A 23,640-nucleotide genomic window follows, 5' to 3' on the forward strand; every position below is an offset into this window, starting at 1 on the left:
ATCTAAACATTTTCAGCATCCCCAGGATGGTTTAAAAGATACATTGACACATACATATGTAATAGGAGTTACAGACCTTAATAATATATTTTCCACATTCATAATTATAATTAATTATGAAGGTTAAACTTAAACACACTTACCGGTGAAAAGTTACTTCTTTTTTAATATCTCTATACATACCTACCTGTCATTTGGAACACACAAAGCTCTTGTCCTTTACACCTGTGCAATCCATTTTTCACGACAAACCGGGTCTTTTGGAATCATGTGAATAGTGAATCCATCCTCCGAGTGTTTGAGCAAAATCCAGCAATACAACGAGTCGGCATTTTGGATAACACGCAGAAAAAACTGCTAATTTCTCAACGGTAAAACAGGTATAAACACCTGAACCTGTCACTGTAGGCATCTGCAAAAAACGTCACTGCCTGGTTGTTCTCCAATACAAATGCCTCGAGAGAATTTTCATGGCGGGAGATCCATATGCGGCAACATTCTGGCGTGCTGTGAACAAAAATGGGTCCATTCCGGCTAATTTTTTTTTTTTGGTTAACAACATACTAAAAATTCTGTTTTAAGTGTCAATGGCCCTTTAAAAAGTATAGCATTTGTGTCTCCCAATCATGGCTATCCCTTATCATGCCTAATAATAATGGGAATGTATTTATTGGCCAAACATTTTTGATTTTGTGCAAGTTCCCCCACCCCACACCCTCCTCCCCACACACATTCATTAATCTAATTTTCAGTCCTACCTTTTCCAAAGCAGTCCGGCACTAGCAGAGACACCAGTTACGCCGACCAGAGCTGCCAACATCAGCTTCCTTCGACCAGACGCTCGCGCTGACCCAATGTGACAGCGTCGGGACAAGTGTGCCACGCCAACCCATACAGCGGGAAGTGCACGTAAGCGGAACATTCTGTGTAGAAGAAGGTGACTGTAAATACACTTGTATTAAAGTAAAAATTATATTTTACCCTCATAATCATAACAGTAGTCCTCTGCTTTTGTGATGACTACTGCAGATAATATACCATAGTGATAAACTATAGCTCCCAACTGGTCTTCAGGGATAGCCATCATGACTTTGCTGAAAAATAAAATGAATTGTTTTTAAAAAAAAAAAAATGAGCACTAACCACCAATGGAACTGTCAAGTTCATTGGCAATTAACCATGCGAAGGTCCCTTGTGTATTCATTGTCAAATATGAAGCACAAGAGAGCACCCAAATGAAGCATGATGCCAAATGTCAATCTGTTAGCAATGACTGTCAAACTGAAAACATGAATTATTTAAGGGTCCAATAATGTATTCAGATACACCATGTGGATGGAACAGATGCTGAAAGACTAAATTACAGCCAGATCACCAAAATAAAAGTTGCTGACCTAAAAAGATTTCTCAAAACAAACTTCTTTCCAAGAATTTCTCTTTTGTCCGCACAGCTAATTGAGGGCTGTCCATTTTTACTTTGACAGTCTACGGAGCTGGAAATTAATTAATTCTAAGTCAGAAAATATGAAGTTCCTAGTTCCTATTTCTTTTAACAGCCATGACAGAAATAGTTCTCAAGTCAACAAGTTAGAAGCCAGTCACACCTTTTTTACGGTAGGCCCAGTCAAGCACAAACAGGTTTGAGGGCTTCTCACATTGCTAAACACAGGAGCTCACTTTTCCATAAATATTCTCCAACATACCATTATAGCACAATAATCATCTTCAAAATGGCATGTATTTCCCAACCATGCAGGGACCAAACTGTCTTTGTGATGGGATGTGACCAACATCAATGCAAATTGTGATTGATTCTGATAAGATTCCAAAGTATTACAAGCAATTTTCCATTTGGCATTCTGATGGGAGTTAAAGGAGCACTTTGTCGAAAATAATTGGAATGGAAGCATGCATTAAGTTACTTATTGAGAGTTCAGTGTTTCTTTTAATGACAAAAAGATTTCGCCAAGAAACAAAAAGTATTATCGAAATTTCTCTCTCCCTTAAACATTCCAGTGACCCCGGCTGGAAAACTGACAGCCAATCAGCGTTTGCCACGCTTGCGGTGCTTCCTGTTCTGACCCTGCATTACTCATGGATACGTTTCACTGAACAGATAATGTCTACTATCTGGCATTTTGTGGCCGATTTTTGGGAAAAATAATTACAAACAAATAAAACCAAAATAACATCATGTACAATGTTCAAGCCTATGCGTTTGAGCAAGAATACACAGAGGCGGAACTTGACATGTTGGAGAGGGGGCTTGACGCTGATGAAGGAGCACAACAATCACATAACATGGACCTTGGAGATCTTCCAGACAGGGTCGTTTCGAAAGACTGGTGTTTATGTTCTTTGTGATTTAATGCCAACTGTGGCGGAATGTCAGTGTTGTCGTGAGTTTGAAAAGGTCGGGAAAAAAAAAATGGAGCGTATCGGAATGAACTTGGATCACACATGTTTACATAACTTCCTCAGATAGATAAAGTTGTTTGTTTGAACGAAGACGTGTTACATATCAATTTACTTATGATCCATGACAGTTTGATGAAAGGACCACTTGTACATCCAGAGGAAAATCAGTGAGTACACATTTTTAACGGTCTTGGAATGCTATGTGAGCAATATGAATGCTATGGGCTTTGTCCAAAGTTGATAAAAAATGTGATCTTATTTTCTAAGTACGGCATAGGACTATCTAATAGTTTATTTATATCTGGAGCAAAAAATGCAAAAAAAAAAAAAGGGGGACTTCCCTAACGTGATTACACGTATATATCCATCCATCAATTTTCTTATCCCCTTATCCGCATGAGGGTCGTGGGAGTGCTAGAGACTATCCCAGCTGTCAATGGGCAGGGGGAAGGGTACACCCATGCAGACTCCACACAGGGAGGTCCAGGTTTGAACCCGGGTCCTCACAACTGTGAGGCCAATGCTTTACAGCTGTGCCACAGTGCCTCCTCTTTAAGCACCTTGTTGCTTAGACCGGCACACTGTGAGGCCAATGAGTTATAGCTGCGCATCCATGCCGCCTCATAAAGTATGTTGTTGCTTATACAGTACCGGCATGAGGCTACAAGTTTGGCGGCTAATAACCACTAATGGTTAGATGCATGCAAATTTCCTCAGCTGATGAACATGCCTCAATTGTGATAGCCACAGCTTTATCCTGTGAGAGTGACCCCACGAGAGGTTAAAGAATAACAAATTTGGGTGCGTTTTCTCAGTTTTGTTGCAATTTGGTACACAACACGTTGACATCTTGGCCTAGCTAGAACGAAAGGTCTGTAATGCTAAGCAACGCCAACGTCACGGGCCGGTGTCAAGGACATTTCTTCCGCGTCTGGCTGGGAAAGTTGGCACATATCCAGATGCGTGGATTTTAAAAATGTTCTTTAATTATTTTTTTTCCAATTCATGTCCAAAATATATGCAATACTAATATTTCTTCAGATTTGACGGTTTATTGTACATATGAATTTTGGACAAAGTCCTCCTTTAACACAGTGGAGAAGAAACTCCAGGGTTGAAGATACTTTATATGGTCACGAACAAATTTGTCTGGATTTTGAAGAAAAAAAAAATCCTCACCCTAATAACTAAAAATAAGAACTTACATCTAACTAAAAACGACCCACTAACGGCAGGACCTAAACAGTCAAATTTCAGCTGGTGCTAACATAAGTAGTCTGTGTACTTCCGCGTTTCTTAGATATCAGTCTTCACTCACTTGTGCCTTCTGCAGCAGAAGGAGAAGCAGCTGCTCACTCATCCCCGTGGCTACTGACGGTCAGCTCCTGACTCAAAGTTAAATAATCTCCAGCTGGCACAACACTGAAATGAATACTGTCTCTTAGATACTCACATTTAAAAATTTCACTCCTGCATTCATTACTCCCAAAAATGTTAGCTGGTTGCACAGCCACAAAACCTACTGTCAGGTTTTCTACTCCCAGGGTGGTCACTCCATCCTTTCACGCTGGTTAACCAGATGTTGAGTGGAAACTCTACCATACTATGGAAGTAAATAAGTGCCACCAGGATTTGAATTTGAAATGCCACAGAAAACAGGATTTGAATTTGAAATGTAAAGATCACATTTTCAATTGCTGTATTTCAGTGTACCTTTTCAATGTTAATAATTCAACTGGCTACAATTCGCTGTCTGAAATTCACCGTCTGTGCCACCAGGCAGGGTTATTTTAGGTCAGAACCGAACACCCAGCCAATAACAGTTACGCTTTCTTAGTCACGTGACGTCACATACTAAGGACGACACAGCTCATACAGTGACTGAAATAAGTACTTGACATCACAATTTTTTTCAACAAATGTATTTCCAAAGGTGCCACCGACCGGAAAATTTCACCAGATGTTGGTAACAACCCAAGTGCCATATATACAAATAAAGGAGAACAAATAAGTTCAGAAATTAAGTTGTGTAAACATGTGAAGCGACACGGAAAAAGTACTGCACACATGAAAGTGCAAAACACATTGAAAGCCAAGACTTGATCTAAAATTGATCAACAAATAGAAATCCAGCCCCTTGTCAGTGGAAATGAATATCAGCTTGCTCAGTCATAATTGATGGCCTATAAAAAGGCCTCATTACCAAGGTGTGAGTCAACACATCACATGATGGGTAAGAGCAGAAAGTTGCCTCAAGACCATCACAAAATAATTATTGCAAAACATAACGATAGCATTGGTTTCAAGCCCCTGTCTAAATTTCTAAACATTCCAATGAGCATGGTTGGTGACATAATACACCATAATACGCATGAAGTGCTCTAAAATTTCCTGGTAGACTGCTGCATTGACCGTGGACTTGATAAAAGACAATGGACCTACACCAGTGAATGACATGTCTCCCCTGTGGAAATTGCACACTGGACTTGAAGCAGCTTCACTTTTGTGCTTCTACAGTTTTCCTCCAGACTCTCTGGGACGTTGATTTCCAAATGAAATTCAAAATTTACTTTCATCTTTGAAGAGGACTGGGACAACTCGGCAAAAGACCAGTACTTTTTCCTCTTTAACCCAGCTCAGAGTCTTCTGATGTTTTCTGTTCAGGATTGGCTTGAGATATGTCAGACAGACATCTGTATGCCGTGGTTCTTGATGCATTGGCACCATCCTCAGTCCACTCCTTATGAAGCACACTCAGATTTATGAATTGCCAATGCTTGACAATTTTCTCAAGGTTGCTGTCATCCCTATCACTTGTGGACCTTTTCCAGTCACATTTTCCCTTCTTCTTAAAACAGTTAAATGTATTTTAAAACAGTGCTCTGTGAGAATCCGACACGTTTCGCAATTTGTTTTTGAGAAATTTTCTCCTTATGGAGGGTATTGAAGACTATTTTACTTTGATTGTACTTTCATTATTTGCTTAAAGGGCTACTGTCATGAAAATGATAATTTTTAGTATGTTATTAATGAAAAAACGTCAGCCAATATGGGCCCATGCGTTTTTTCACCACAAAATATGTTTTTGACGTATACAGCTTTTTGTAACTCCCACCATGAAAATCCTCTCGAGGGATTTGTTTTTGAGAAAAAGCAGGAAGTGAAGGACAGCAGCGCCCCCAAGTGGACTCATTTGTTTCCATTAGTTTTACCTCCAGAAGGTAGCTCGTTGTTCTTTTGTGTGACCCAAAATGCCGGCTCATTGCATTGCTGGACATTGCTTGAACACTCGGGAGAATGGATTTACCCTTCAGAAGTTTGCAAGAGACCCGGTTCGTTGTGAAAAATGGATTGCACGGGTGCAGAGGACGAGAGCTTCGTGGGTTCCAAATAACAGGTAGGTGTGTATACAGCTACTAAAAAAAAAAATAATAGTTTGGGGCGGACCACGTAATCGGTCTCTAATAACATAACAAAAGATCCGCGTATGAAATATGTCGATGTGCGCGTCGGACAGTGTTGGGCTGCTGTGTGGATGGCGGCGAATCTGAAGAACCCAGCCAAGAATGCCTCACTAAGCCACGTGCACGCAGTAATGTGCCCCGGCTTGACGGTGTTCATCGAGTACTGCGGCAGCTATGAACATCCCCCTAAAAGCAGCACAGCTCGGTTCCCTTATATGCCAGCACAGCGCCGAAAATCAGCCACACTGGCTGAGGCGCCGCGTTCGGCGGTCACGGCTTCTGCGGAGGCTGCGCGTCTGGCTTTGCGGACAGGGGCGGCTCTGAAGAACCCAGCCGAGAATGCCTCACTCAGCTGCGTGCGCGCAGTAACGCGCCCCAGCTCGACTGTGTTATTCATCACGTACTGCGGCGTCTATGAACAACCCTCTAAAGCAGCACTGCTCGGCTCCATCATAAGCCACACCGGCCAGCTGCGATGAGCCGCGATGGCTCATATTCGCTGCGGAAGTGGATCAGACGGGGACGCGGTTTGGCTGTGATTTCATATCATCTGAATATGGCTCAAAACAATAGTGTAATATTGTCCCGAGGGCTTGAACCAATAGTGTAATATTGCCCCGGTAACTTCACTCGGTTGTGTGGTGTTCTCCTTTTCGAAAAGAGCTTCCGTGGCAAAAGAGACGCGTTTATATCTTTGTCTTTCTGCCATAATCATCAAAATTGGGGAAAAAAAGGTTTGAAGTATTTCACTTTGTGTGTAGTGAACCATTATAACATACAACTTTTTGAAAAAAAAATTTAAATAATTGGACTTCCATCCATTTTCTTTGCCGCTTATCCTCATGAGGGTCGCGGGGAGTGCTGGAGCCTATCCCAGCTGTCAGTGGGCAGGAGGCAGGGTACATCCTGAATTGGTTCCCAGCCAATCGCTGGGCACATTGAGACAAACAGACGCGCTCACAATCACACCTCGGGGCAATTTAGAGTTTAATTAATGTTGCATGTTTTTGTAATGTGGGAGGAAACCCACGCAGGCACGGGGAGAACATGCAAACTCCACACAGGCGGGTCCGGGATCGAACCTGAAACCTCAGAACTGTGAGGCCAACGCTTTACCAGCTGATCCACCATTCCACATAATTGACCCCGCCGTAGAAATTGCGCAATCCACGTCACTGACCAATCAGAGGCCAGAGCTCTCCATAAACCACGCCCCCTTTTTTGGACCCGCAGTTTTCTCTGACAACGCTGGATGGTCCAGTACAGCTTCTGTTGGCGTTTTATCGCGTATTTGGGTTCTTTAACAATAGATATGGTTAAGAGGTGTAGTCACGGACTTTATAATAGTGACGACAGGTATCCTGAAAGGCTAGTTGGTGGAGTTCAATTCGTACCCTTTCCAAAACTGAAGACCCAGTACGAAAAATGTCTTTGATAGATCAAACTTTGTGGAAGACCGCATCATCAACTGAATCCATCTAAAATCAACTGGAACAGAAGACTGAGTACGAAAAATGTCTTTGATGGATCAAACTTTGTGGAAGACCGCATCATCAACTGAATCCATCTAAAATCAACTGGAACAGAAGACTGAGTACGAAAAATGTCTTTGATGGATAAAACTTGGTGGAATACCGCATGATCAACTGAATCCATCAACCGGAACAGATATGTTTGCACGAAGGTAAGTCCTATATTTGATTTTCAATACATGTCTCATATAAATGAATTAGCAGTTCTTCGCTTGCATTAACATAGCTACGTGTGAATGATTGACACACTTGATCTGTGTTGAGCGATATTTTGCGATGATCTGACTGCACAAACATGTCCCTTTGTTCGCGGCTACGGTAAACCGGACTGTGTTAGCACGAAGGTATGCCCTATATTTGATTTTCAATACATGTCTCATATAAATGAATGAGCAGTTCTTCGCTTGCATAATATAGCTACGTTTGAATGATTGAAACACTTGATCTGTGTTGAGCGATATTTTGCGATGATCTGACTGCACAAACGTGTCTCTGTTCGGCGGTGAGCTAAGCTAAACCGGACTAGCAGTCCTAAAAGCCTTCGACGTGCACCGAGACACCAAGATGAAGGAAGGATGTTTGAGGACACTAAAGTAGTGATTGTCGTACTCGGTCGGGACTTACGTAGGTTCGGCACTAATTCAAGAATAATTATTGAGGGGAGCGCGTGACGTTACACAAAAAAAACGAGAAACAACTCGTAAATCAAGCCTCGCCTTCTTTTCCTTCATACGGCGGTTCACAAACGGCTATACAGATACATATACAGATTCTGCACACAAGTGTGATATGTAACACGAAAATAGGAAACTGTCAATGACGAATTCGTCTTTGGGTTATAATATATTATATTATGTGGCTTCTCGGTCTTCCTCTGACTCCGGAAAGATCTCACGCTAATATCAATAGTTTCTCCGTCGATATGCATGTAAATACCATTGAAATACCCCTCGCTGAAATACTTGAAGCCCTGGTGTCTGCTTTTCAACGAAATTTCACTGTTAGCTAAGAATGCGAGTGAGAAATCAGCCGGTAAATCGGACAGTTTCGCTCTATTCTTTTCTTGCTGCGCCGATATTTTTGCTAATTGTTTGTCTGACGTCAGCGCACGTGGCATGACGTCACTTCAGGAGGGGTCAATCCGCGTCACTGACCAATCCGAGGCTGGAGATCTGCATAAACCAAAGCCCGTTTTTGCTCCCGCCATTTTCTCAGACAACATTGCATGGTCCAGTATAGGTTTTGTTAGCGTTTTATCGCGTATTTGGGTTATTTAACAAAAAATATGGTTAAGAGGTGTAGTCACGGACTTTGTAATAGTGATGACAGGTATCCTGAAAGGCTAGTTGGTGGGGTTCGATTCGTACCCTTTCCAAAACCGAAGACCCAGTATGAAAAATGCCTTCGATGGATCAAACTTTGTGGAAGACCGCATCAACTAAATCCATCTAATATCAACCGGAACAGATATGTTTGCACGAAGCTATGCCCTATATTTGATTTTCAATACATGTCTTGTATAAATGAATTCGAAGTTCTTTGCTAGCATAACACTGCTGCGTGTGAACGATTGACACACTTATTCTATGTTGAGCGATATTTAGCGATGATCGGACTGCACAAACGTGTCGCTTTCTTGCTGGCTCGCGGCCGAAGCTTAACCAGACTGTGTTTGCACGAAGATATGCCCTAAATTTGATTTTAAATACACGTCTCGTATAAATGAATGAGACGTTCTTCGCTAGCATAACATTGCTACGTGTGAATGATTGAATGAAATCAGAAGCATGGCGTCTCTCTCAGTTAAGAATGTATTGTATTGTATTTGCCATTTTTACGAATTGTTTGTCTTACTTCAGCGCACGAGCGTGACGTCACTCCAGGAGGCGTGGTTAATTGCCCTGTACGAGGGGTCAATTGGACTTTCCCCTCCATATTCTAATTTTGTGGCACATGCCTGTACATACATTGGCTATAAACTGGCCTTGAAAAGAGAGAGAGAGAGAGAGAGAGAGCGATGCTTCAAAAACAAAGGGATGGGTACAATTTCCATAGTGTACCCAAACACCCCAGGAAAACAAATGGTCTGTTTATTTAAAACCAATAACACCATCTCACATTCAACATTTTAAACAATGACAAGTTATTTTTAAATTACTTCTCATAAGTAGCAATGACAATACACATTCAATTGTCAAGCCAAAAGAATGTAAGTACTAAGTGCGCTAGATGTTTTAGATTCGACTTGTGAGCAACGTACACAATTTATATAAAAAAAAAATTAAACGGGATCCAGGTAGTCTAAATGAATCAGATCACTACTACCTGCAAACGATTAAAGCATTTTAACAGTAACCATTGCGAAGCTCCACCTGAGTATGAGCGCCGTGGAGCGAGTGCAGAATATTGTACTCGGCAAGCTAACGCTAGCTGCATAACGTGAGACAGGGTATATAAATCGGAGGTGTCGTTTCACTCCTCAGTTAGAAGGCCCCTTTACTGAGGAACATGCGAGAGTACTTACGTGAATGACCACACAAACGCTCCCTGGCAGGTACAAACAATGTCCTCGCCGTCTTTAAATTGGAACGTATGCAGCGAAAACAGATGCTGCGCAGTGAGCGTACTTCCGTGTTCCCAGCGAGCCGTTGGATAGAAAGGAGGAGCTTCATCCAAACCTCATGCGTCAATGAAGTGATGGCCACACTCAAACGCTTGCCCGTGACTTATCATAATTTTCCAGAGGTGACAAAACTACTTAGTGATGATAAAGATACTGAGATACAGATACTAACATAAATAAATAAATCGAATGTAAGTTCCAAACAACCTAGAAATAGAAGTACAGATTCAACACTTAAAGAATAACATTTAGAGTACATTGAAGTACAAAAGTCCCCAAAATATTTGTGTCAATTTCATAAACAAATTAAAAATATTTTTACACAATTGGCAACAAGGATGGGTTATATGGTGGACAACTGGTTTGCACATCAGCCTCACAGTTTTGAGGTCCGAACTTCAAATCCGGCCTCCCTGTGTACAGCTTGCATGTCCTCCCTGTCCCTACACGGATACACAAGTAAACTCCCACTTTCCTGAAGCATCCTTGGTAGATTAATTGAAGACTAAATAGTCGATCAGTGAATTTATAATTTATGTGTGAATTGTTGTATGTTAATATGTGTCCTGTGACTGGCTGGTGACCAATATGTGACACAGGCGCCAGCAGTTCTGTGATCTTGGATGGATGAATGGATGGTACCAGGATATTTTTCAGATGCACAGTACTGGTGACAAAATTCTAACCAGAAACAATGATAAAAACTTTTTATATATATATATATATATATAATATATATATATATATTTTTTTTTGTTTTGTTTTTTTTGTTTTTTATTGTTACTAGTGGCAGCTGGAAACCATTGGCCTCACAGGTCTGAGAACCCGGGTTCAATCCCAGCCCTCCCTGTGTGGAGTTTGCATTTTCTCCCCGTGCCTGTGTGGGTTTTCTCCAGGCACTCTGGTTTCCTCCCACATCCTAAAAACATGCAACAATAATTGGACACTCTAAATTGCCCCGAGGAGTGATTGTGAGAGCTGCTGTTTGTCTCAATGTGCTCTGCGATTGGCTGGCGACAAGTTCAGGGCGTAGCCTGCCTCCTGACGGATGACAGCTGGAAAAGGCTCCTGTACTCCTGCGAAGCTTGTGAGGGTAAGCGGCGAAGAAAATGGATAGATGGATAGTTAGTAATATAGTTTATGTTATAGTTAGTATAGTTATTACAAAACATATAGACAACTATTCTAACCACATATTTTTTTCAAAGATACCCATCATATTTTTGAAGCATAGACATACAGAAGCGTATTGTACAGAAGCATATTGCTGCCACACCAGAAAAAAAGGGTCACTATCATGTTATAACATGATATGTGCTACTTTATAACATGATATAGTCTACGTTATAACGTGATCCTTTTCATGGTATACCATAGATTTGTTATATATATAAGTTATAATGTAGAAATTAATAAAAAAATACATTTCACCCCTCTTCACCCTCCCCAAAAAAGGTAATTATTTCCGCGTTTGTTTTTTTTTCGTGTGGTGGCAACTATCTTCTGTATAGACATACAATTGAGAAGAGCATAAGATTTCAAGGACGGACAGTGTAATAACATGAATAAAAGGAAAAAAAACGTTACAGATGAACAAAGTAAAAGTGAAAATCAAAATAATTTAGATCATTATCATTTGTCATCATTTAGAGTCTCCAATGAATGTTGCATGTTTTTGGGATGTGGGAGGAACCCATAGTTCCTGGAGAAAACCCACGCAGGCATGGGGAGAACATGCAAACTCCACACATGCGGGGCCAGGATTTGAACCCCAATCCTCAGAACTGTGAGGCCAACGCCCTACAGCTGCCCAACGTGCCAAATTTCATTTAGTTTCTCTTGAAATGCTGGTAGTGAAATGGAACCTTTTCAAATCTGTTTTGTTTGTGGATCAGCGTGTGAAACGTCTGTTGCGCAGGGGTTCTGAACCCTAATTTGTGAGTGATTGCTGAAGGTTTGCCAATTTGCTTTCTTAACCTTGTGTAGATGGCCTTCAATGAACAACGGCCATCTCATTATTTTCTTTATCGCTATGTTTTGAATATTGAATGTGCTATTCTGAAATACCTTGCAGTTTAATTTGAATCCCATTCAAAATAAAAATGTAAGTGTTTTGCAAATTACTCACGTTTTCTTTCAAGAATGTTAGACATTTTGCTAGGGTATATAAATTTATGAGCCTAACTGTATATCCCTGACTATGTAGCATTTTACACATGCCAATTGGATTATAATAGGGGACCTATTAAAGGTGAAGTTGAAAACGATATTCCGTTTTCTGTAAGAGGTTTAGCATAAAAATATATCGTTGCAGTGTGCACCTATTGCCTAAAGTGTGTACTTGCTGAACTGGATGCATAATGTGAGAAAAGCTCCATAAGGATACTGTGCTTTTGTCACACTTGACCCCAGGTGCAGGGATTCCTTTGAGTGTGTAGAATATATTTCTGTCATATATAATCACATGTCCATTTTCTGGATGGAGCACAGCTGACAGTACAGCAATGTACTAATGCAATTGATAGCCAGAAAGATTGTGATCCACATATTGTAATTGTATATCTATGAGATAAAACATTGGTGGAAACAAAAGTACTGTATTCACCCGATTGAGTCAGTGCTTGTTGCCAGACCAACAAACTCATTTTTGCAGTCTAAAATGCAAGAGGTGGCATGTTGGACACATTCTTTGTTCTCGTTGTGTCTCAAGATTCTGTATATTCGACTGGCATGTTCATAACATGTTGCGTCTCACTTTGGGTAACCACTCCTATATTCATTGGTCCCACTGTTGTATGTTTATTCATAAAAATAAATACAGAAATAGATAATTAAAGCATTGTCCTCACAGTTCTGAGAACCCGGGTTCAATCCCAGCCCCGCCTGTGTGCAGTTTGCATGTTCTCCCCGTGCCTGCATGTGTTTTCTCCGGGCACTCCGGTTTCCTCCCACACCCCAAAAACATGCAACATTAATTGGACACTCTAAATTGCCTCTAGGTGTGATTGTGAGTGTGACCGCTGTTTGTCTCTATGTGCCCTGCGGTTGGCTAGCGACCAGTTCAGGGTGTGCCCCGCCTAGGATAGGCTCCAGCACTCCCCGTGACTCTTGTGAGGATAAGCAGCAAAAGAAAATGGATGGATAATTAAATCGCAAACAAAGTAAAAATGAATACATAGCAATGCCATTAATCACTTTTCAGTCACCATTTAGTGAAGCTATTTCGAGAATGTTAGAAGGGCCTCTTTAGACTCGCTTCAGCCCTCTGTGCTCATGCATATTTGGCTTTTTTGTGGGTTCTTCAGCTTCCTCTTGATGAGTGACCAGTCCAGGGTGTACCCTGCTTCTCACCCAAAGTTCGTCTCAAGCTCACCTGTTACTCAAACCAGGACAAGCTCTCGTGAATATGGATGTAAGGAAAAGATGTAAAGAATAAAACTGATGCTAGCAGAATATTTTTTCTACGTTTAATATATGGTATACTTAAAAATGGGTCGGTTTGACCAACAACATTACTGGAGGCTCATCACATTCTTTTTCATTTCATCCATCACAGAGAGCGCTCATCTTTTTCTCCATCAGAAAAATTTGAGGAGCTAGAAGTGTGCTTTTGTTATATAGAATCAGATCACATTTTGTACTACTTCCTTTTGGTGATTTATTGAAATTTATCAATGGCATACAATACCTCTGTCATGATCCTGCCGGTCCAGTTTTGGCTGCGCGGGTGCCCGCGCGATCGCGCTGATTGGGAGGCACACACCTGCGCCTCATGCTGGCTGATTGTGTATATAGGACCATGGGGACGACTGGTCCGGCGCCAGATTGTTGTGGTTCATGCCCCGTTCCAGCACTCCCGTATCTCTGATCGTATTCCTGTGTGTACCGACCTCCGCCTGTCCTCTGACCAACCCTGTAAGCCCGACTCCTCTGATGCTCCTGCCTCCTTTGATCGATCTCCCGTGTACCGACTCCTGCCTGCCCGCTGACCTGCTCTCTACGCCCGACGCCCTGACTACTGCTGCTGCACCTGACTAACTGCCAAATCCCCGACCATGGAACAATAAACGTTTTTCCCGAATTACCTCTGTGTCTCCCGTGTACTGCATTTGAGTCGTACCTCCGTTCTGATGGGTCGTGACAACCTCAGTGAAAATGGAGCTGAACTCCTATCCTTTGCAGGTTTTGGATATACATGGATAGCAAGAGTGAATGCATTTTTAAATGTAACAGTGCACTGCCAAAATGTGCTCCAGTTTGAGCTTCTGTATCAAATTGTCCCTTTAATCAAAATAAGTACTGTATTATAAATTACAAATGGATGCTATGTCAAAGATTCTTGTTTTTCTAATACATTTATTTGTTCTGACTCCATTTTCTCAAGTGCTGTTCTAATAATGTTGAAAATCAATCACAAGAACCTCACAAAACTGACATTTGATGCAATAATGACCCCATTTAGGCGTGTACAGCCATCCATCTAATTGACAAATTGCTTCTTTGTGATTAGACATTGCACAGAATCTGAATTTCTTATCAGTCTAAATAGTCTAAATACATTGAGGTGCCTTTGAGTAAGGGACAAACAGCCCATCCACACCAGCTCAAGAGATGCAGCACTGTTGGCATGTCTCTTTCAATCTGTATGCCTGCATTTGAATGATCTGGTTATCTGAAAGGTGTGCAACAAAAAAAAATCCATGGTACTTTCAGCTAAAATATCCACTTGAACGATCATAATCAGTATCCATCAATCCATTATCTGAGCCATTCATTCTCACAAGGGTTGTGGGAGTGCTGGAGCCTATCTGATTGGGAGGTGCACACCTGCGCCTCATGCAGCCTGATTATGCTGTGGATTTATATGACCGCGATGACAACTGGCCGGCGCCAGTTCGTTGATCTTCATGTCCCGTTCTTGTGCTCCGGTATCCCTGATCGAACCCGTGTGTACCGACCTTCGCATGTTCTCCGACCAACCTTGTAAGCCTGACTCCTTTGATACTTCTGCCTGCGTTGATTGTTCCCCTGTGTACCGACTCCTGACTGTCCGCTCATCTGCTCTCTTCGCCCAACGTCCCAACTACCGCTGCTGCACCGGACTGCCTGCTCGATCCCCTACCTCTGCATATAATAAACGTGTCTCCGTGAACTACCTTGCATCTTCCGAGTCCTGCATTTGTGTCCTACTCTCGTTCCGATGGGACGTGACAGGTTTTCTCCAGGCACTCCTGTTTCCTCCACCACCTCAAAAACATACATTAATTGGAGACTCTTAAATTGCCCCTAGGTGTGATTCTTAGTGCAACTATTGTCTATGTCCATGTTGCAACCAGTTCATGGTGTACCTGATTTCCTGCCCGATGTTAGCTGGATAGGGTCCAGCACTCCCGTGACCCTTGTGAGGATAAACGGCTCAGAAAATGGATGGATGGATGTTTTGTTCCAGTGCATGTCTCCATCTTTCCAATTGTTCCTCTGCATGCTCCCTGCTTTCACTGCATATGACAATATCATCTGCGAACATCATGGTCCAAGGGGATTCCAGTCTAACCTCATCTGTCAGCCTATCCATTACCACTGCAAACAGGAAGGGGCTCAGAGCTGATCCCTGATGCAGTCCCACCTCCACCTTAAATTCCTCTGTCACACCTAAGGCACACCTCACCATTGTTCTGCTACCATCATACATGTCCTGTACTATTTTAACATACGTCTCTGCCACACCAGACTTACGCATGCAGTACCACAGTTCCTCTCTTGGTACTCTGTCATAGGCTTTCTCTAGATCCACAAAGACACAATGTAGCTCCTTCTGACCTTCTCTGTACTTTTCCACGAGCATCCTCAAGGCAAATAATGCATCTGTGGTACTCTTTCTAGGCATGAAACCATACTGTTGCTCGCAGATACTTACTTCTGTCCTGAGTCTAGCCTCCACTACTCTTTCCCATAACTTCATTGTGTGGCTCATCAACTTTATTCCTCTATAGTTCCCACAGCTCTGAACATCCCCTTTGTTCTTAAAAATGGGAACTAGAACACTTTTCCTCCATTCTTCAGGCATCTTTTCGCCCGCTAGTATTCTGTTGAATAAGTTGGTCAAAAACTCCACAGCCATCTCTCCAATTGCTTCCATACCTCTACCGGTATGTCATCAGGACCAACTGCCTTTCCATTTTTCATCCTTTGTAGTGCCTTTCTGACTTCCCCCTTAGTAATCATTTCCACTTCCTGGTCCTTCACTCTTGCCTCTTCAACTCTTCCTTGTCTCTCATTTTCTTCATTCATCAACTTCTCAAAGTATTCTTTCCATCTATTTAGTACACTACCGGCACCAGTCAACACATTTCCATCTCTATCCTTAATCACCCTTACCTGCTGCACATCCTTCCCATCTCTATCCCTCTGTCTGGCCAACCTGTAGAGATCCTTTTCTCCTTCTTTCGTGTCCAACCTGGTGTACATGTCTTCATATGCCTCTTGTTTAGCCTTTGCCACCTCTACCTTTGCCCTACGTCGCATCTCGATGTACTCCTTTCGCCTCTCCTCAGTCCTCTCAGTATCCCACTTCTTCTTCGCTAATCTCTTTCCTTGTATGACTCCCTGTATTTTGGGGTTCCACCACCAAGTCTCCTTCTCCCCTTTCCTACCAGATGACACACCAAGTACTCTCCTGCCTGTCTCTCTGATCACCTTGGCTGTCGTCGTCCAGTCTTCCGGGAGCTTCGGTTGTCCATCGAGACCCTGTCTCACCTCTTTCCGGAAGGCCGCACAACATTCTTCCTTTCTCAGCTTCCATCACATGGTTCTCTGCTCTACCTTTGTCTTCTTAATCTTCCTACCCACCACCAGAATCATCCTACATACTACCATCCTATGCTGTCGAGCTACACTCTCCCCTACAACTACTTTACAGTCAGTAACCTCCTTCAGATTACATCGTCTGCACAAAATATAATCTACCTGCGTGGTTCTACCTCCGCTCTTGTAGGTCACTATATGTTCCTCCCTCTTCTGGAAATAAGTGTTCACTACAGCCATCTCCATCCTTTTTGCAAAGTCCACCACCATCTGCCCTTCAAAGTTCCTTTCATGGATGCCGTACTTACCCATCACTTCTTCATCGCCCCTGTTTCCTTTACCAATATGTCCATTACAGTCTGCACCAATCACAACTCTCTCGCTGTCTGGGATGCTCAGAACTACTTCATCTAGTTCCTTCCAGAATTTCTCTTTCAACTCTAGGTCACATCCTACCTGTGGTGCATAGCCACTAACCACATTATACATAACACCCTCAATTTCAAATTTTAGTCTCATCACTCGATCTGATACTCTTTTCACCTCCAAGACATTCTTAGCCAGCTCTTCCTTTAAAATAACCCCTACTCCATTTCTCTTCCCATCTACTCCGTGGTAGAATAATTTAAACCCTGCTCCCAAACTTCTAGCCTTACTACCTTTCCACCTGCTCTCTTGGATGCACAGAATATCAACCTTTCTCCTAATCATCATGTCAACCAACTCTGTGCTTTTCCTGTCATAGTCCCAACATTCAAAGTCCCTACACTCAGTTGTAGGCTCTGTGCATTCCTCTTTTTCTTCTGACGCTGGATCCGGTTTCCTCCTCTTCTTTGTCTTCGACCCACAGTAGCTGAATTTCCACCGACGCCCTGCAGGTTAGCAGTGCCGGGGGCGGGCGTTGTTAACCCGGGCCACGACCGATCCGGTATGGGATTCTTTAGATGAACGCTCATATTTGTTTGGCACAGTTTTTACGCCGGATCCCCTTCCTGACGCAACCCTCTGCATTTATCCAGGCTTGGGACCGGCCTACAGATTGCACTGGTTTGTGCCCCCATAGGGCTGCATTAGAAAGCACACATTGTGTTTATATAGTTTTACTTGCTCATTAAAAATGCAATGCAATATTCAAATGTGTAACATGCACTGGATACATGAGTACAGTATTGAAGGTTTATCCATCAAACATTGTTCTTCAACATGGGCAAAGCAGCACGGGTACTGGACAGAACGATTGCACGACACCCCACCACACACGGTGATGCTTTTAAGATAATGGTTGCCTTTCGGGGAATGTAACCATAGTAATAGGGTGGGTCTTGAGTCGTCACATTTCTCTTGGCTTGACTCCAAGGGGTAACTGGCTTGGCCCCCTTTGGCAGAAACCCCCCGCTCACCCTTCCTCAATATGCCAGCTCAGGATCCTCATACACCAGTTGACTAACATGTATGTGATATGGTGTTTATTCACAAATATGTTTCATAGACACACGACAGGCTTGTATTGCTTAGATTGGGACAACTAACAATAACATCGGTTACAATGGGATATCAACTTACTGGTTCTTACAACAAGTATTTTGAAACTATAAAAAACATCCCACAACACCACTCATCAGTATCACAGCTTTGCTCATTTCCTCCATCCTGTCCTGTCCTGCCCTTTTCTGTACTCCTCATCCTTTCCTATTGTTTAGTTGTTGCATGTCCTCAATGAATGCCCCCCCCAATCCACAAATAAGAACACAATTTGACTGTTGTAATGTTCCTACTGGTCAAATATCAAGACTAACTAATGTTCTGCTGCGGGTCACATCCCTATTCCCCTTGTCCAATCTGTCCGTCTGTCTGTCCCTTAAAAGCCTTTTCTGTCTGTCTGAATTTTGAATTAATATAATAATAAAAATAATATCACTGATGGTGTAGTGGTACACACCCCTGACTCTGGTGTATGCAATGTGGGATTGATTCCTGCTCAGTAATGGTGTCGATATGTGCCCTGCGAGTGATTGGTGACCAGTTCAGCGTGTAGTCTGACTTTCGCTTGAAGTTAGCTGGGATAGGTACTCTTGTGACCCTTGTGAGGATAAATGGCTTTCAAAATGGAAAATAATAATAATTATTATAAAATGAGCAGGTTGTGTCTTTCCAACTTTGGAGGTGCACAGCAATACTGTTCCAACACAAAAGGCATACAGATCCATCATTCAGCATGGCTATGCAGCTGAACAGAAACTGTTTTTAAAAAAAAAAAAAAGAAAAAGAAAAACAAACAAATGCTTCAGAGTCAGTCCGAATCAGAAATTCCTGCGTTTGTATGTTCTGTCTTCTGTAGGTACTCTGTCATAACAAAATATGCATTTTCAGTTAGTTGAAGAAAATCGACCATATTGAATAGGCTCCGTCTCACCCATGACCGTAATGAAGATAAACAGTAAAAAAAAAAAGGATGAGTTTGTTTAAATATTAAAAAAGTCAATCCCATTTATCACATATAAATATACTATCTTCAATGACTGGCTAAACTCTAATACTGACAGGTGTTTAGTTTGCAACTTTACCTTCTTTGGTCTGCAAAGCTAAAACAGCATCCGTATAGCTTACTAACAAGGTCTGATGACAGCATCATATCAAGGCTTCATGAGGACTGGAGTTTTTTGGACTGCGCAAAGAATCACTGCATTAAGTGTTGCAGGAGATCAACAGGTTAAAAAAACAAACACGCAAACAAACAAAGATTACATGTCGCAGCCTGTAGTTTAGACTCGACTAATTTTGGTGAGGGGATTTGGGTGGAGCCAAGGGTTTTGTCAAAGGGGCACATTTAATCTGCTACCAAAACCAACGGATTCCAGAACAGGAGACAAATAAAATAAATGCTATTTATATAATGGCTTCCTGAAATGTTGCATATTCTTCTTTTTTGTCTGTACTTCAAAAAGAGGAGGAAAAAATTACATTGTGTCCTATTTCTGCACCACATAGATGAATAACAATGAAGCAGACATCGAAACACAACCAGATAATGGTTTTAAGGGAGCTGAAGAGATCCAAGTTGGGAGCAACATGCAGAGAGCCAGAGGATTTGGGAGACATTGGATTTCAGGGAAAGGACCAGAGCAGGAAAAGGAGACATGAAGATCCCGAAAGTGAGTGTATGGAACAGACGAAAAATAATAGTCGGGGTAAACCCTGAACTGGCAGCAGCTTTTCGCAGGGCATATAGGAACAAACAAGCATTACCACTCACAATCACACCTAGGAGCAATTTATAGTCACCAATTAAGTCATATTTTTGGGATGTGGGAAGAAACCAGAGTGCCCGGAGAAAACCCATGCGGGCACGGGGAGAACATGCAAACTCCACACAGCCGGGGCCTGGATCGAACCTCTGACTTCAAAACTGTGAGGCCAACGCTTTCCAGCTGTTCCACTGTAGTATGTGACGTCACGTGACTAAGAAAGCTAACTGCGAATGGCTGGGTGTTCAGTTCTGACCTGAAGTAATCCTGCCTGGTGGCACAGATGTTGAATTTTAGACAGCGAATTGTAGCAACTATTGAAAATGTGATCTCTTTACATTTCAAATTCAAATACTGTTTTCTGTGGCATTTCAAATTCAAATCCTGGTGGTACTAATTTACTTCCATTGATAATGCATTGTTCCGAATGATGTTTACAAGTAATATATGTTATGTTAGGTCAAAGATCATTTTACATGGCACCAAGGAATGTCGGCTAGACATTCATTAACCTAATGAGGTGGGAATGCTGATGGACATTTTTTTTAGTTCAAAATCCAATAGTCGACAGAGGGTGTGGTGTGGGGGGACGCAGATGGAAATTTTTCATGGGCACTTTTCCTGGTCAGAGGACACTTTTGGCTCCTCCTAAGGGGCTTTTTACTGTACGGCGTACAGTGTACGCATAGGTGGGGGGAACATGCACAAGATAAGAGTCTTCAATGAACTCAACAGGCATGTTTTTGAAGAACCTGGAGAACCCAGAGAAACCCCACAAAAGCACAGGAACAACAAACTTTGAAGTGACAGGACTGACATTTTAACCCTGAACTTCAGAACTGGGAAGTAAATGGGCTAATTACTCATCCACCATACTTGCTTTTTCTCCACATAAGTTATTTCGGTTTTGATCGTAGTTGGACTAGTAAGAGTAGAATTATAGTAATATCTGTAAATTTTAAATGTTTTACATTACTATTCTTGGCACTTGCTTTGTTCAACAGTTTATGCTTTGAAGATAAAACCTTTGAAGAGAATACAGTACTGTATGCCCGAAAGTATATTGAGCAGAGCCCAAATCCAGGTAACCATCGACTATAAGACAGATGTCTTGAAGCAAATCGGATATCTTGAAAATACTGATTGATATGAAATACGCTATTGTTTTGCCACAGAGCAACCACCATGAGAGTTTAATCTTGGGACATAAATGATCTACAAATGATCATTTGGAGTGGCATGGCAACACAGCTGTAAAGCGTTGGCCTCATTGTTCTGAGGACCAGGGTTCCCGCCTGTGTGGAATTTGCATGTTCTCCTCTTGCCTGTATGAGCTTTCTCCGGGGACTCCAGTTTCCACCAACATCCCAAAAACATGCAACATTAATTAGACAGTCTAATTTGCCCCCAGCTGTGACTGTGAGTGCGGCTGTTTGTCTCCATGTGCCCTGTGATTGACTGGCAACAACTTCAGGGTGTACCCTGCCTCTGTGCCCATTGACAACTGGGAGAGGATCCAGCACTCCTGCGACCCTTCTGAGGATAAATGCCCAAGAAAATAGATGGATGGGTAATCAATTGTGGTGGCACAGTCCCGGATTTGTCTCAAGAAGTGGTTGTTGAACTTGCTGGTGGTAAATTTCATATATGTATTTGCCAAACTTTTGTAATTGGAAAAATTAAATTAGTATTTTATTTTAAAATCAAGGAACAAAAGCAACAAATCATGAATTTCACTCCAAGTTTAAAAACCCAATTATGCATAGTTACAAGAAATCAATAGCTTATGTGGTTGCCTTAATAAGATAATAAATTCAGGAATGATTGTCTTCACATTGGCAAGTGCAATTCATCATTTTTGCAACAAAGTCTTTTTTTTTTGTTTTATGTCTAACATCCTCAAAAAGGAGAGCTTGCAAAGATTGCAACAAACAATAATAGGAGTAAGGCTTTGTATGATTTGTTGATGGCAGTAATAATAATAATAATAATACATGAGAAGAATGCATTAGGACTCAGAGCACTTTTGTTCTAGAGAGTTGGCATGAAACATACGAGTGGACTAAATGGAATTAGCACGCACAAAGGCACACACACACACATGCATGCACACAGATGCACACACACACGTACACGCACACATTCTTGCCTATACTCGCATGCGGAGACATGCATGCACACACACACGCAGTTTTCGTGAACTCCGCCGAAACCCCTAACACTGACTCACTGAGTCCTTGCAGTTTGACTGAACCCAGGTTAAGAACCACTCAGAAGTGGCGGAATCATGGGGGCACTGGAGGCCCGTGTCCCCCCCATTTTTTCGCTTGCCTTTGATCTGCCCTTTGGCTCATTTTCACACCCCTTATTTAATACACTGGGTGGTGCCTATCTTGAGCATATGTTGCTTATTAGTAGCACAAAGATGTAGCAACCAATCAAAGTGATGCTTATGTAATTTTTGAGCATGTTCAGCCTCATTATTAGAATTGCCCCTGAGCTCTGCGTGTGACCTCCCCCCCGCCCCTCCTTCCGGCCTCTGGAACCATAGGTTTAGTAGACAGATCTCACCCGCTCTGTCATCCTTGTACTGGCTCCCTGTTCAATTTAAGATCCATCCATCCATTCATTTTCTGAGCTGCTTATCCTCACAAGGGTCGCGGGAGTGCTGGAGTCTATCCTGGCTGTCATCGGGCAGGAGGCAGCATACACCCTGAACTGGTTGCCAGCCAATCGCAGGGAACATGGAGACAAACAGCGGCACTCACAATCACACCAAGGGACAATTTAGAGTCTCCAATTAATGTTTCATGATTTTGGAATGTGGGAGGAAACCGGAGTGCCCGGAGAAAACACACGCAGGCATATGAAGAGCATGCAAATTCCACACAAGGGAGAGGCCGGGATTTGAACCCCGGTCCTCAGAACTGTGAGGCAAACGCTCCACAGCTGCTGCACCGTGTTGTGCATTTTAAGATCCTTTTTTTTCTTAAAGAGCCCAAATGGTCAAGGTACTCCATATTTGGTGGGATGGTGCCATTTTATTGTCCTATTCGGTCAGTGCGGTCTGCTAACAACCTTTTACATTTACTTCCATTCGCTCACACGAAATTAAAACTTAAAGGCGATAGAGCCTTCCAGTCCATTGGCCCAGAATTGAGGAATGCACTTCCTTTTGAGCAAAGGGCTTTCTCCTCTGGGGACAGTGGCAGTAAAAACATATTTGTCTGGATGGACACAAAAGAGCTAATTTAGAATTAGAATTTAGTTTTTAATTAAATGATGAATGTATTTATGTGGTATTCATTGTAAATATCCGTGTTTTCTGTGTAATCTGTCTGCATTTTAACCATGACAAAAATTTAACTTTACGTATCTAACAGGGTTATTTTTTGTTCGCCACACATTTATTCATGCTTTTCGATCTCCAATATTATAATTAGAGCGAAGAACAAATTTCTGCTTTCAAGCATCATCATGCAAATCATGTTGCCGTAGCGTAGTAGGGCCGGCCCCGCAAACCCGCCCACCACCAGGAGCACCCCCTCCTCCCG

General features: G+C 42.2%; 1 protein-coding gene across 4 annotated transcripts in view; it reads right to left on the reverse strand.

The window, feature by feature from the left end:
* micu1 (mitochondrial calcium uptake 1) overlaps positions 1–10,097 on the reverse strand; it is a 35,431-nt gene extending 25,334 nt beyond the window's left edge. The window contains exons 1-2 of one of the 4 annotated variants that reach the window (XM_061837151.1): positions 9,939–10,097; positions 759–923 (exon numbers count right to left, since the gene is read on the reverse strand). In XM_061837151.1, coding sequence (XP_061693135.1) covers positions 759–922 — 164 coding nt within the window. In that variant the 5' untranslated portion in view covers position 923; positions 9,939–10,097. Of the gene's footprint in view, positions 1–758; positions 924–9,938 lie in introns of those variants that run through there. The other 3 variants (XM_061837152.1, XM_061837153.1, XM_061837155.1) reach the window with 3 other exon arrangements.
* Between the last annotated feature and the right edge of the window lie 13,543 nt (positions 10,098–23,640).

This window comes from Syngnathoides biaculeatus, chromosome 12, assembly GCF_019802595.1.
Source record: "Syngnathoides biaculeatus isolate LvHL_M chromosome 12, ASM1980259v1, whole genome shotgun sequence".
NCBI lineage: Eukaryota > Metazoa > Chordata > Actinopteri > Syngnathiformes > Syngnathidae > Syngnathoides > Syngnathoides biaculeatus.